This window comes from Actinia tenebrosa, unplaced genomic scaffold (assembly GCF_029948245.1).
Source record: "Actinia tenebrosa isolate PJP-AT-01 unplaced genomic scaffold, QUT_ActTen_1.0 PGA_scaffold3__52_contigs__length_22856419, whole genome shotgun sequence".
In the NCBI taxonomy this organism is placed as follows: Eukaryota; Metazoa; Cnidaria; class Anthozoa; order Actiniaria; family Actiniidae; genus Actinia; species Actinia tenebrosa.
Genome location: NW_028292580.1, coordinates 22,496,839 through 22,512,455, shown reverse-complemented (window position 1 = coordinate 22,512,455; position 15,617 = coordinate 22,496,839). Strand labels below are relative to the sequence as shown.

The window sequence follows — 15,617 nt, the reverse complement described above, 5'->3', positions numbered from 1 at the left end:
GAAGATTTTAATAATTCTTTGGACGGAATTGAATCCCACTTTAACAAAATTATACTTGGCAATTTCAACATTGATTATTCAAGTAAAAAGAAAAGAAATGTAAATCAGTCAGATAGACGAAAACTCAAGGGAATAGTAGACCTTCACGATCTTAAACAAATAATTGACTCTCCAACACGCATCACTGAAAATTCTGAAAGTCAAATTGATTTAATATTCACTGACAATGCTCACAAAATTGTTGATTCTGGAGTAAAGGATTTTGGTATCAGTGATCACTCAATGGTGCATTGTGTTTTCAAAAGTGGTCTTATACAGGTTCCGCCAAAAACACTTGAATACCGAAGTTTTAAGTCATACAACAAATCATCTTTCAGACAAGATCTCAATAATGTCCCATGGCACGTTGCTCTTAATAACCCTGAAGACTTAGAAGGCTGTGTTCAAACTTGGAACAAATTATTTCTAGAAGTTGCGGAAGAGCATGCGCCAACTAAAACACGTAGAGTAAGAGGATCTCGGACTCCTTGGATGACTTCTGAAATTGCAACCTTGATGAGAAATCGCAATTACCATCTCAAAAAGGCTAAAGGTAAAAAAACTAATTCTCATTGGACAAAATATCGTGCTTTAAGAAATAAGGTCCAACGTAAAATCAAAAAGTCTAAATCGGAGTATTACTGCAATCTTATTAAAGACTCTCGAAATAATTCTAGTGATCTATGGAAATCTATCAAGGAAGTCATACCTGGAAGTAATTCACACAAACACAGTATAACCAGCTTAATATCAGATGGGATTACTCATACCAACCCTACATCAATGTCATCAATCTTCAACAAGTTTTTTGCAACTATTGGCTTAAAGCTTGCTGAGAAATTCTCAATGAGGAACACTTTGACAGCTAATGGCGTTAAACAAGCCTCCAGCATTTTTGAATTTCAAGCGATCAATTATGAGTCTGTTGTAAAAATGATAAATGAACTTAAACCTAACAAAGCAGTTGGTTTAGACAAAATAAGTTCTCGTTTGTTAAAGGATGCTGCTGATATTATTGCACCAAGTCTCACATCGTTATTTAACATCTCCATAGACACTGGCTGTTTTCCGTCTACATGGAAATTGGAAAAGGTATCTCCTCTTTTTAAAAAGGGTAGTAAGCAAGATCCTTCTAATTATAGACCGATATCGGTACTGCCCACTATTAGCAAACTTTTAGAGAAAGTCGTACACATGCAACTTTACTCTTATCTCCGTAATAATAACCTGCTTTCTCAAAAACAATTTGGCTTCAGACTAAACTCTTCTACTGTCACTGCTTCGGCTATGTTTACAGACAAAATTCTCTCATCCATGGATAAAGGAAAGCTTACTGGTGCTGTGTTTATTGACTTGACTAAGGCCTTTGACACGATAAATCATTCTATCCTACTATCTAAGTTATGCAGTCTTGGTGTTCTGAATACTTCTCCTGCTTACAACTGGTTTGAATCCTACCTATCCAATAGATGCCAAGTGACGGTCTGCAATGACACAAAATCTGGTCCAGAATTAGTCCAAATTGGTGTACCTCAGGGCTCCATTTTGGGTCCCTTACTGTTTTCGTTGTATATCAATGATTTACCAGATCACTTGGAACACTGTGACGTAACTCTTTACGCAGATGATACTGTTCTCTTCATTTCTGATAAATCTCTGCACAATATCAAGTCCTACATGAACTCAGACTTGGAAAAACTGAACAAATGGCTAAAGTTAAATCACTTGACACTTAGTACAAGTAAATCTAAGTTTATGATCATTGGTAGCAGTCAACGACTGATTAAGATAGACTCTATTACATTTAATATTGATAATACAGACCTTGATGAAGTTACTTCATTTAAGTATTTAGGTATTGTTATCAACAGTCGCTTAAATTGGCAAGATCATGTTGATCAAATGTTCTCCAAGATAAATAAGAAGCTAGGTCTACTTAAACGTATTCGTTATTGTCTACCTTTAGATGCTAGATTGCTGTATTTTAACAGCTATGTATTACCATTATTTGATTACGCAGACATTGTATGGGGTGATAGGGGCAATTCCACTCTAATGTTGCAGCTTCAAACTTTACACAACAAAGCTGCAAAAATAATTCTAGACTTACCTATGAGATCATCTTCTAATGAGGCCCTGAATAAACTGAAATGGAAAACTCTTGCAAGACGTAGGGCCGAGCATAGGGCAACTTTTCTTTATAAATGTTTAAATGATTTATTTTCACATCGTTTTAACTTAGTATTTAATAAAGACATACACAATTATAACACTAGATCTAAGAACAATATCCGTAAGAGTGCTTCTACTAGAAACTGGGGTTACTGGACATCGACAAATTTTGCCTCAAACGACTGGAATGAATTAGACTTATCAATTAGACAAAGCCCATCATTAGCTAGTTTTAAAAGAGCTTTAAGAAATTTAAATAGTTTTTAATATCGACACTAATAATTTTTAATTAATCCTATTCATATCTCATATATAATATCTATTTTTAATATTTGACTATTTGATATGCGGACACTGAATGTGTGCAACACTCTGCTCTATTGCTACTGAGCATTGTAAAGTTCAGTGGTAATATGCCTAGCTTCTGTGTTGCACACATTTAGTGTCTGCATTCTAACATTGTCATTATTTGTAAATTTACATTTTTGTTATTTTTTATATATTTATATTTTAGTCTTCATTTTTCTTTTTTGTTATATATTTATTTTAGAGGTCTCTCTTGTAAATCACCTTATGGTGACAGCGATAACCTCAATAAAGATTATTTATTATTATTATACATAGGACTCACAGAAAACGACTTCAAAACAAGATACAGAAACCACACCGCCTCATTCCGCCACGAACAACATAAAAACTCGACTGAACTCAGCAAATACATCTGGACTCTCAAGAACGGTAATATCAGGTACTCCATTTTATGGCGCGTCCTATCTTCAAGCTCCGCCTACAACAGCGAGACAAGAGTCGAGTTCGCAAAGATGAACGAAAACAGTGCTGCCGGTTGACCGTCGTTTTGTTCAGTAAAGTTTTCAGCGTCATTCTTAGTTTTCAATATTATAATATTAGCTAGTAGGTTTATGCTAAAACAATTAGACTACTCGTTCTCGTTTTCTATGAGTGAAACAGTCTATCTATTGACGCATAGAAAACTCGACCTCTTAGTCTAATTGTTAATTAATCTTTATATCTTTATCACGGATTTGGTGACTTCACTCTATAAAGTATCGTAGCTAGCTAGGTTTTTTTCTTAATCTAACCTAATTCTTACCTTGTATAACGTGTGCTGCTTCGTAAAATTATGATATAATTCGCTGGTTTCTTACAACATAAAGTATTTCGATTTGGCTCAGTGAAGAAGGTAACAAGGTATTGTATTTATGCGCAATGCCCATCAAAGTCAAGACAACTAAAGAGCTGTTAAACACTACTGTCAATCACTGACCACCATGTGCTGTCAGCCAGAAAGAATACTATTGAAAACTTGTGATTCAGCTGATGATTAACATTCCCCACAAGAGTTCTTCAATAATCTTTTAAGGCCCCGTCCACACGGCTATGCCGGATAAATTTGAATCCGAATTTTTATTCATTTCGGTTAGGCCTACCGTCCACACTAGTCCGGGCGAATCCGGAACAATTCTTCACCGAAAACGAATTTTTCGGAATACGGTCTCCAGAGTGGAACAATTTGAAAACGCCGGCTAGCCGTATTATTAGTGTGGACGAAGAACATTTCGTATCCGAAATTTTTCGAATAAGATGACGTCATGATTGTCATGGGAACATGGCGGGAAGGCTAAAAATTCACCGCGGGCTCGATTTCAGCTTCGATGCACATGTTCAATAAAGCGTTTTTGCCGCCTCTGATCGGACTAGTGTAGACGCGAAACATTTTATCCGTTTTCATGTGTGGACGAAAAATTTTTTTTCGGTGTGAAAGTTGCGGATTCAAATTTATCCGGCATAGTGTGGACAGGGCCTAAGATTGACGGGACTCTTTGTAGAACGACTCATACAACATAGAAGTCATGGTCGTTTATCGAAGTATTGTGATCATTTAATATTGGTATACTATGGTCTCGTTATTAGCCTTTTCTGAAGTTGATTATACCCATATGGAAAAGAGAGCTGTAGAAAAATAGAGGATATTAGAAAGGTGCGTGGAGATACGACAATTATCTTCGAGTGTTGAAAAGATCTTGAGAGATTTTCAACACAAGATAAATTTCGTATCCAAGCGCTCATGTAATATTCTGTTTATTATATAATTATCCATAAAATCAACTTTTTTATTTTATAAAATCAGGTTTTTATAATTTTATTATTTCATATTATGAAAAGTCTTTATTATAGTCTTTATCAATCAAATATATCAGTTTTTCGAAAAGGAAAAATATAGGTATTTTATGGATAATTACACCAACTTGCAAGAACGTTGACATACGAAAATAGAACATTAGTGATTTAGTGGGACAGGAATTATATTAAAAAACAAAAGAAGATCACTGAAGCTGAACTTTTTCTTTTCTCTTTTAATGTATTCCTTTCTCACTAAATTACTAATGTTCTATTTTCGTATGTCAACGTACTTGCAAGTAGGTGTATATGATAAAGGGAATTTGAAACACACTGTCAGTCGGACTTGATACAGCTCTACCACCATTGATTGCACAGAGACGCATCAGTACTCCTGTCAGGCCCTCACCCCACCCCCTCCCCCACCCCCTCAAGTATTTTCTACACATTCATTATATGTAATCACTTTATTGAATTTAATTCTTAATTTTTAAATTTCTTGATTGTCTATTTACATACTTACAAGAGAAATGTAATGTTTTAAGATCTTTATCGATTTCATGCTCACCGATATAATCTTTGGTCGCTATTTTTGTCAAAAACTTACGAATAGCCGTTTTCGAAATCATACACTATTAGCAAACCCAAGGCCGAAGAAAAAACTGGGCCAGGTTGGCATTGCAATGCATTATGGGGTCGTCCCACAATGCAATGCAATGCCAACTCAGCCCAGTACTTTCCTAACCTTCGGAAAGGCTAATACCGCTGTGTTCCTTGATTGCAGACTCATTTACTCACGGTTTGTCTCATTTCAGTATCAAAATACTAAAAAAATGAATACCAAAGGTAAAGTAAAGAATGCACAACATCAACAATATACAGTTTAAAATTCCACGGAATTTCACTCGAACACATGAATCTTCTGCACAAAATGGAGGCTTACTTTGAGATACAGAGAACTCGAAACTGGAGCATATTTGGCCAGAAACAAAAGGTAAGCCTTCATTTATGAGGAATATTCTTGAATTTCCCCTCCCCCCCCCAAAAAAGATTGATCAACGGTATACTTAATTGACATAATAATTTATCCGGAGTCGGACTCTCTCTGTAGTTTTGCCAAGAGAGTTAAACGACAAAGACATGGCGGCCATGTTGGTGGTATTTTACCATGGATACTAATGAAAAATATTTTGTTAAATGCCATCAATATTGCAGTGCTGACGTTACGTGCAATCGAAGAATAATACACTGGGAATACAGTAAAAACCCGCGTATAAGAACCTAAAATTTAAGAACCTGTTAGGCTAAAATTTCATTTTTAAGCACCCTTCACATAAGAACCATTTTAGGCTAAAATCCTAAAACAGGTTCTTATTTTTTAAAAAGAAAAAAAAAAAAAGAATCAATCTTTTCAAAAATATATTTATAACGCAGTCTGTACACTATAATGCTATAAACACTATAACTGTACATGGTTACTGTAAAGAACATGTTCTCATTGAATAAAAATATCCAACTTATAATGAAACTTTATTTTATTTCTTGAACAAAAGTTAAGAACCTAATTAAGAACCTAGTTAGCCTAATTTAACACTAAATACGATTTATATAAGAACCTGTTTAGGCTAACTTGAAAAAACCTAGGTTCTTATACGCGGGTTTTTACTGTAGTGTAAATCTGCTTTTCTTGATGTTTCCAAAAATTATTCACATATTCTTTACAAATTGTAGTCATAAGTCTCTGTGGCGCAATCGGTTAGCGCGTTCGGCTGTTAACCGAAAGGTTGGTGGTTCGAGCCCACCCAGGGACGTTTGTTATTATCTTTTTTTTTTTTTTTTTTCTTTTTTTTATTTTTTAGTGTCTTCTATTTTGGAATATATTTTTAATATTTCAAAAGAAAATTACAAAGTATTGGACCGACGTTTCGACGACTTCCATTACTTTTGTCACTAAGTTTCCTTTTAAAATGTTTTACAAAAGCACTACAATTTAAGTCTACTAAGTCTAAAAGCAAGACTGACGAAAACAAATTGGAAATCTGTTAACAGTTCTTGAAAACTATTGGCGTCGACCGACTGTGGATGTTCGCGGCATTAGATAAGCTAGTGATGGATAATTTGGACTCAAAGTCCTGTTACACTGCTATTTTCTCAGCAACTTGTCTCGCAATGGTTGAAAATTTGGCGTTGGAAGTTGCAACGCGATCTCAGAAAGTTGCAACATTTTTTGGCTCCTCGGAAAGAAATGAGAAATGTACGCATGCGCTCTTTGAAAATATGCTTAGAGAAAAAGATAGATCCATGCCTACAACATGACTTCCTGGACTTTCCGTAGCTGGTAATTTTCTGTTCGGCCCCAAATAACATTTACTAGCAATGAAGAAGTCTCTTAACTGATCTCATTCAAGGTACATGAATTCCCAGACCAACTTCTTATCGCAAGTCTATCCATCTTATTGTTACAGATCCATGACCACCTCCTTTCCGTTTCTGGTATCATACGTTTGTTCGGCACCATATACCATTTACTGGTGATGAAGAAGTCTTTAACTGATCTCATTCAAGGTACATGAATTCCCAGAACCAACTTCTTGTCGCAAGTCTATCCATCTTATTGTTACAGATCCATAACCCCTCCCTTTCCGTTTCTGGTATCATAAGTTTGTTCGACCCCAAATAACATTTACTAACGATGACAAAGTCTTTCATCTCCTTTGTACAAGAAGTCCATGACCAAGTTAAGTGTCTAACGATGATAAGTCATGTTCACAGATCCATAATCATAGCTGCTTGGTCATTCAGTCTTCGTATGATGTCATACTTTTGTTCAGGCCATAATAACATATTGTGGTTCATCCATGGTGGTAAAGACTTCATGTTCAATTTTTGATCCATTTTGATGCAGATTATTTTCGACGTTGAACACGATTCCGAGTAGATATCGGTGATACGTTTGATCTCGTAACGCACGCGCACTAGATCTTCCTTATTAATGTGATTTAGCTTGTCGTCTTGAACATTGGTTGCTAATGTTTGCCAGAGCTTTAAGTAGCCAGGGGAGCAAAATACGATATATTTTTTAGCCTCGAGGATTTGCTTCTCAACCCATAAGTTGAATCCCATACTGTTAAGCTCAACGGAGTCTACTTGGTCGAATATGACGCGGTAACCATGCGCGCGCAGCATGCTTGCGATGGTCGCAACCTCATTGGCGTATTTCTCGCTTTCAGGAAGATACGATCCAAAGTAGATGTCGACGTTTTTTGGTTTGGAATCTGTGAATGGAAATGTGTTAATTATGATAAATTTAATCTATACCCTAATAGCTCTGAGCGGATCTAAGTCAGGGCATGGCTAACTCACGGATCAAACCCTGAAATAACCTCTGGGTTGATCAAAGTCAGAGCATGGCTTACTCACAGAAATAGACCCGAGACCCCAGAGGAAAGAGGTGAGGGCACTCCCGCAACATCATCGTTTATTCCCGTTAACAAAATGAACAAAAAGCAAACAAATGAAAAACAATACAACATTTCTCGTGCACTTACCATTTAAGATCTTTGGAAGTCCTACAAACAAAGAAACAAAAATAATGGTTAATTATAGCATATTTTGAACAGCTATTTCTTTGAGAGAAGTGAAATTCCTTCTAATACAAATTTTTCGCCCAAATCTTTAACTTACCATCAGCGTTATTTGCAAATGGAATTGTGATGCCAACTATTAAGATAAGATCAAAAATAGTAACAACATGAGAGAGATGCATGGATAGATGGGGTGGTTCAACGGACTGTGGTGTGGATGGAAGGATGGTGGAAGGAAGGAAGGAATGGATGGAGAGGTAGATGGATGGATGGATTGATGGACGGACCGACGGATGGATGAATGGATGGATGGATGGATGGATGAATGGATGGGTGGATGGATGCGTAGATGGATGGATGGATGGACGGATGGACGGATGGAGGGAGTGAGGGAGGGAGGGATGGATGGATGGATGGATGGATGGATGGATGAATGGATGGAAGGAAGAAAAAAATAGATGATTGACGTATATATTTTAAGATCAATGACTGGAAGGATGTGATACTTACTTTCGTTATCAGGGGTTTCTGAATGTACACATTTCCTACGATACAGTAGGACGAACAGGACAGTAATGAAGGCAACTCCTGCTATGACACCTCCAGCTATTGATCCTGTTTGTAGAGTAACATCTGTTTCAAACAACCAACATCATCTTTATTACCGGGTTACCGGTGGTTTGAATTTAAGAAACAATGCAACTTTCTGGGCTTCATTGAAGAAATAGAAAAACGTGCGCGTGGTATTTGCAGTTATAAAGCACGCCGAAATTGCCACTACGTGTAGCGGGGTACTTCTCAACACTTCACAAGAGTTCTGCCAATTCCCAAGTGCTTTACAACTTCACAAAGTACAGCAAGCAAGTTTTTAAAAAATAAAATACAAATAATTGTAGCATATATTTGGGATACGAATGACGAAATAGAAATTGCACTTTCTACTTTCACAATGCACGCGCGTCCCGCCAATCAGAGCGCGAGATTAATAACAGTTATTTCATAAACGGCAATACCAAATCAAGAAATGAAAAAACGCACGAAAGGAGCGATCCTTTTTTTGAGTGAAAACTTCTTCTCGTGTAATATGGTGCAAGTTTACGATTTTTAACAACATTGTTTTGGGGCAACATGTTGCAGCTTTTTGAACACGAACTTCACATGAAACTCAAAACATCGTTGCAATCAAGTTGCGCTAAAAATTGTCCCGCGTATGACATTACCAATACAGGAAAGTTATCGACCAATAAGAGCGTGCTTCTTATCTAAGCTATATAATACAGATAACACCCAGATAAGGCATGATAAAACGAAAGATATTTGTACCCAATTTAGACCAGAGTGCACCATACTCGCTCATTTCGCTCTCTCCTTCGCTTTAGAATAAATAAAATGACTCTCAGGACTGAATTTTGCGGGTTTTTTTAATCTCAACCAAAAAATACTTACCTTTCCCATATTTCTTTGGAGGAACGGGAACAATGATGGGATTACCTATAAGACAACTACAGTAAGCCATCGATTTTTCAAAGTCAGGGCGTCGATATCTCACAGATGCCGGGGGAGGGGAGAGTGGGGATGATTTGTTGAGGTTAGTGGGTAATTTATAACCAAATGAAAGAGAGTTAGATACTTCCTCAAAAAATTCAAATTTTATCGAAACTGAAACAACCTCTGGGCTGATCTAAGTCAGGGCATGACTAGCTCACAGATCAAACCCTGAAACAACCTCTGGGCTGATCTAAGTCAGGACACGGCTAACTCACAGATTGAACCCTGCAACAACCTCTGCATGGGCTGATCTAAGTCAGGACACGGCTAACTCACAGATTGAACCCTGAAACAACCTCTGGGCTGATCTAAGTCAGGGCACGGCTAACTCACAGATTGAACCCTGAAACAACCTCTGGGTTGATCTAAGTCAGGGCATGGCTAACTCACAGATTAAACCCTGAAACAACCTCTGGGCTGATCTAAGTCAGGACACGACTAACTGACAGATTGAACCCTGAAACAACCTCTGGGCTGATCTAAGTCAGGACACGGCTAACTCACAGATTGGACCCTGAAACAACCTCTGGACTCTATTGACTTAAATAAAAATAAATAAATAAACTGATAGTGTTATATATACCCATTGGATTGAAGGTTTGTAAGTCGATAAGCGATCCATATAGACCTTGTGGAATCGTTACAACCTGTGAAAACAAGAAACTTGTCAGATTTAAGAAGAAGGAGGAGGAGGAGAAGAAGGAGAAGGAGAAGGAGAAGAAAAAGAAGAAGAAGAAGAAGAAGGAGAAGGAGAAGGAGAAGGAGAAGGAGAAGGAGAAGGAGAAGGAGAAGGAGAAGAAGAAGAAGAAGGAGAAGGAGAAGGAGAAGGAGAAGGAGAAGGAGAAGGAGAAGGAGAAGGAGAAGGAGAAGGAGAAGGAGAAGGAGAAGGAGAAGGAGAAGAAGAAGAAGAAGATTAGTTTTAAAAGAAGATAAATTAGAAGTATCTCTAAGTGAAGACGGTAAAGAGTTCCAAAGTTGAGGAGCAGCAACACAGAAAGAACGTAGACCATAGGATTTGACATTGTATTTTGCGAACTCAGACTATTCAACGGCTTGTATGTTGTGAATTTTTTTTTTTTTTTTTTCGGTGAGGTCAGCCAAAACAATCAGAATGCACTTTTTATATTTTTTGACTACTGGCAGTGAACAACTAAATTCCAACGAGCAACAAGCGACGTAGACTCTTCCACAGTCTCTCGCTCGTCCGCTCCGTCTCCACGCTTAGAGACTGTAATGGTACAATGACCGAAAACTTGGACCCGGCGTGCTTTGGGAACCAAAATACTCGTCCACAGTATCTCTCGTTTCAATATTTTTTCAAGAAGGCGGCTAAAACGAGAGAGACTGTGGACGAGCATTTTGGTTCCCAAAGCACGCCGGGTCCAAGTTTTCGGGACCCATACGTTCTTTCTGTCATTGTACCGTTACAGTCTCTAAGCGTGGAGACGGAACGGACGAGCAAGAGATTGTGGAAGAGTCTACAAGCGACGGTTTGGAGAAGGATGAGGGTCATACGCGCTTCACACATTTCCATCATCGTTCACTATTTTCCATACATTGGATCTCTGGTCAAACACAAAGCGCTCAAGCGAGGCGCCAAGGTACTTTCAAAGGATTATTCAAATTTGAACCTTGCAACCTCGATGAATGCTTTGTGTTTGACCAGTGAACCGATGTAAGGGAAATGGTTAATTCTGATGTAGGCTATCACTAGTTATAGCCGAAATGTCGTGTTCTTAAACAATCTACGAGTTTTATCCGTAATCTTAAGGCCCGTTTATACGGGCTATTTTTTCGTCGATTTGCAGCGCGATTTCCACTGCGATTCTTGTAGAAAAAATCGCCCGAAAATCGCACTGATTCGAACATGTACATCAAAATAGTGGCGATAGCGGCGACGTGAATTTATCGCCTCAAAATCGCCGTTAGTTTATGATCGCACGAGAATCGCCGCAAGAATCGCAGTGGAAATCGCCGAAAAAAATCGCCTGTGTAAACTGGCCGTTATATTTAATAATTCTATTGAAAACCAATCAGTCAAGATCAAGGTAATGAAACGTGTTCTAAAATCAGAAAACTGTGTTTGTTTGACTTACGGTAAGATAGAGTTTTTGGGGGTATTCCCAGCCAGTATTTTCTTGGATAATAGCAAAGCTTTGATTCTAAGAAGGGAAAAAAAGAAAAACAATGAAACACGAACGATAGATAAAGATACGTTTGACGCCTTTCAATGCGCTCATTTGCGCATGCGTTAGGGGAACGGAGGGGAGGTTGGGGATAATTTGATGAGATTATTGAAGGGTGTGTAATCCCTTTTCCTTTTGGCAATTTATGACAAAAAGACAAAGAAACATTTATATTTTCTTCAAAATTTTAAAATTTATCGATGCTCAGAAACAACCTCTGGGCTGATCTAAGTCAGGGCACGGCTAACTCACAGATTGAACCCTGAAACAACCTCTGGGCTGATCTAAGTCAGGGCACGGCTAACTCACAGATTGAACCCTGAAACAACCTCTGGGCTGATCTAAGTCAGGGCACGGCTAACTCACAGATAGAACCCTGAAACAACCTCTGGGCTGATCTAAGTCAGGGCATGGCTAACTCACAGATCAAACCCTGAAACAACCTCTGGGCTGCATGATCAAAGTCAGGGCACGGCTAACTCACAGATAGAACCCTGAAACAACCTCTGGGCTGATCTAAGTCAGGGCATGGCTAACTCACAGATCAAACCCTGAAACAACCTCTGGGCTGCATGATCAAAGTCAGGGCACGGCTAACTCACAGATAGAACCCTGAAACAACCTCTGGGCTGATCTAAGTCAGGGCATGGCTAACTCACAGATTGAACCCTGAAACAAGGTCTGGAATTTCTACTCAGGGGAAAAAGCGTTGCGTGACGACACTGAAAGCGGCTGTGGGGAAGACTAGTGATTTTGCGGAAGAACAAAAGATACATGTTCTCAGTTCTTACCTTGGGAACTGCCTTGCAGTGTACGAAGTTCTTATCAAAGTCTGGTAATTCGTTAGGTTTTGGTTGGCTGTTCCACAAGACCAGAAAATCAGTAACGTTATCAAGATCTGCTTTAAGATATGAATATGAAAAAAACACATATATTAATTCACCTTTTCGGCACTTGCCGTCAAGCGTCATGAAGTTCGGACAACGTTCTCGGATTCCCATACAAATAACGCAGCGCACTGATTCTAAAAATAGCTTAAAGATTCAGACAAGCATTGCATTCTGTTTAACCGCTACGAGGATTATACGAACCGATTTTATTATTTTTACTTAAAGTTACAATAATAACCCATGTAAACTAAGATCAACTGTGATCGGCTGTGAAAATAATCTGCTGAAAGTAAACTTGTCCGAATTTCGCCTTTGTCTTCATTTTTATGACGTTACGGTTGCGCTGCGCTATTCACAGACTTTAAAAAGAAAATTCAGATCGATTGATTTAGTTAGCTCTCTAAACAGCAGCAAGAAAAGCTTCAATCAAGTTAGAAAATCATATTTTGCTCGTATTTAGAAAACTAGCTAATTAAACCAAGTACATAGTTCCTAAGGGGTATACTCGTGAGGAAACCCGAGAGCAATGTCCGAACTTCTTGGTGACTGTACTGAACATAATGCAACAGTTACTGTACTACGTGATGGCTAGGTCAATTCGACACATCTCGGATGTTTGACGATCTAGGATCAGGTGGGAGTGTGAAACTAGGCAGATTAAGATTCACGTTTTTCCTTCCCGCAAACGGCAAACGTGACCACGTTTTCATCGTTTCCCTACATTTCACTTTACCTTTTGCAAACCTTCTCGACAAAGACAAGTATTCTTTTGTTTATCTACTACTTGGAGATTTTTGCGATTCCTTTGAACTATTTTTAAAGAACTTTTTAATGGTCAACTGACGTTTCACGTTTGCCGTAAACGAGAATCTTAAATTCACTGTGAAAGTGTGTACGGATGACACGTACGGGCTTGCTAATGTAATGTGAAAACGAAAGAAAATTCAAAGAATGGAGTCAATTAAGGTACGCTACTAACAGAACCTATTTTTCTTTGGTATAAGAATTAAGCGGTTGGCGAGCTAGAATATACGAATGAAAAGCGTCTGCGCATGCTCTTAGTCCGTATGCAAATTATTAATCGAAACGATTTCTGGTATCGTAAAGATATGCAAATTGGACAAAATGCCAAAATTTAGTGTCCATAGACCAAATTCAAAACTCGCACCAATGTGAGGCTTAAGTTGTGAACAAAGGGATCTGGCGTGACTCAAAGCAATCTGGCGTGATTCAAAAGTCACGAATCACGCCAGATTCCTTTGTTCACAACTTAAGCCTCACATCGGTGCGAGTTTTGAATTTGGTCTTTGTTTGAAACTTAAGGCTAATTCTTTCATATTGTCTTTATTAATACAGTATCACTAAAGTATATTCGTGAGTATTTTTTTGTATACTCAATCATTTATTTTCTCACTCAAACTCTTCTAAATTCTTAGAAAACGTGCTGAAATGCACGCATGAGCAAACGTTTTTCTCCAGTGTCGAGCTGAAATAGACCCCTTGCAGCACGTCGGAATGCAGAGGGGAAAACAATAGGTTTCCAATTCTCAGGAGATTGAATTTTTTTTGTTCTGTTCTCCAAATTGAGCTGCTGTAACATCACATCCAAGGGGTGGATCTATAGACCTTCGGACGGTATATCTGTCGTGGTGGTTACTTAGCGACGCTGTCAAAATTCACAGCGTCCAGCGTCAAATTACATTTTCGCATGCGCATAATTCATTTGTATTCGACTGCAAACCGGTTTTAAAACTGGCTATTATCAAAGGAAATGAACCTAAAATAGCGAAAGCAAGGGGAGAGAATTTTCTCGAAGAGAACAAAGAATGTTCAACTTTATTTTTCTTCACCGACCTTTAGGAGGCTCCCAAGAGACATTGAAGGAACCTTGAGCATGATCTGTAAAAGCCACGTCAATAGATTTTATATATTTTGTTTTCCTTTTGTTTTGACCTTCTCGTACGGTGTAATTACAGTAAGCTAGAATTAAAAACAACAAATAATGTTAATGAGAAAATGTGGTAACGTTTTTTCATGTCCTTTGCGTTACTTGATTTGCTGATTTTTTGAAGGTTTCGATTGGTAAAAATTGGGAAAACTATCGTTAGGCGTAATTTGCTATGAATTACTGGAGAAGAGTCCACTTCACAGTTCCCTGCGCCATCTTGAAAGTTAGCCGTGCCCTTGCTTCGAAGCGAGACGAACTGCGAGCTTGCAATGATAGAGGTATGTGAATAATTGAGCAAGATGTTAAAAAAAGCCTCACTATTCGTCTCGCTTCGATGCAAAGGCACGGCTCCCTTTCAAGATTGCACCGGGAACTGTGAAGGTAACTATTGAGCTATTCCCCAAAATTTCGTTCGTTCGTTCGTTCGTTCGTTCGTTCGTTCGTTCGTTCGTTCGTTCGTTCGTTCGTTCGTTCGGACTTTTAGGAACGAATGGAACGTCTACAAATCAACTAGTTTGTATCATTTGCATTATTGTTCATTTTATTACAGGTTTGTGTCAGTAATTAATAAAATTAATAACATGTTTATACCAGTTATTGCAAACAAGTAAACCGGTTTTTCGTTAAAGATTATTAGCATCGCAAACAACTGTAAAATGCTATTAAAATAATATTAATAAGTCATTAAGATATTAGTAAAATAATAATAATAATAAGACTGCATGAGATTAGTAAAGGTAACTATAATTAGCTGCTAATTAGCCATTCCAAGGTTGAGTAAAAGACTGGGATTGTTCTAGTGGACAAAAACGACGCCATCTTGAAAATATGTCCGTACGTCATTCCTAAGATATTTATATACTGGAAAATGAGGTGGTTTTTTGATAAAAATCTTCTGGCCGATGCTAAAAGATTTTCAGTGCTCTTCTCATGGGCTTCGTTTAGTTTAATTTGAAGAGTTTCAATAATGTGAACAGGAAAAAATGACTCTTTCAACTTGGTTTTACTTTCTTAAATTTTATGAACGCCACCTTCGTGTCAAGAACACGGTAAGACCCAGGTCAGACGTCGAACTTTTTAGTACCGCGTCGAATCTAACAGTTATTCTACG

At 38.0% G+C, this 15,617-nt stretch overlaps 1 protein-coding gene and 1 non-coding gene across 5 annotated transcripts in view; one reads left to right on the top strand and one right to left on the bottom strand.

Annotated features, from left to right (window-relative positions):
• Positions 1-4,802: 4,802 nt before the first annotated feature.
• LOC116294258 (uncharacterized) overlaps positions 4,803-15,617 on the bottom strand; it is a 23,294-nt gene continuing 12,479 nt past the window's right edge. For 2 of the 4 annotated variants that reach the window (XM_089035039.1, XM_089035038.1), the window contains exons 6-14: positions 14,413-14,538; positions 12,460-12,569; positions 11,579-11,644; positions 10,066-10,129; positions 9,381-9,425; positions 8,445-8,567; positions 8,035-8,070; positions 7,899-7,919; positions 4,803-7,625 (exon numbers count right to left, since the gene is read on the bottom strand). In XM_089035039.1, coding sequence (XP_088891165.1) covers positions 7,117-7,625; positions 7,899-7,919; positions 8,035-8,070; positions 8,445-8,567; positions 9,381-9,425; positions 10,066-10,129; positions 11,579-11,644; positions 12,460-12,569; positions 14,413-14,538 — 1,100 coding nt within the window. In that variant the 3' untranslated portion in view covers positions 4,803-7,116. The remainder of the gene's footprint in view (positions 7,626-7,898; positions 7,920-8,034; positions 8,071-8,444; positions 8,568-9,380; positions 9,426-10,065; positions 10,130-11,578; positions 11,645-12,459; positions 12,570-14,412; positions 14,539-15,617) is intronic. The other 2 variants (XM_089035042.1, XM_089035040.1) reach the window with 2 other exon arrangements.
• On the top strand, positions 6,088-6,161 carry Trnan-guu (transfer RNA asparagine (anticodon GUU)). Its single transcript has one exon. It is a non-coding gene; the product is annotated as a tRNA-Asn (tRNA).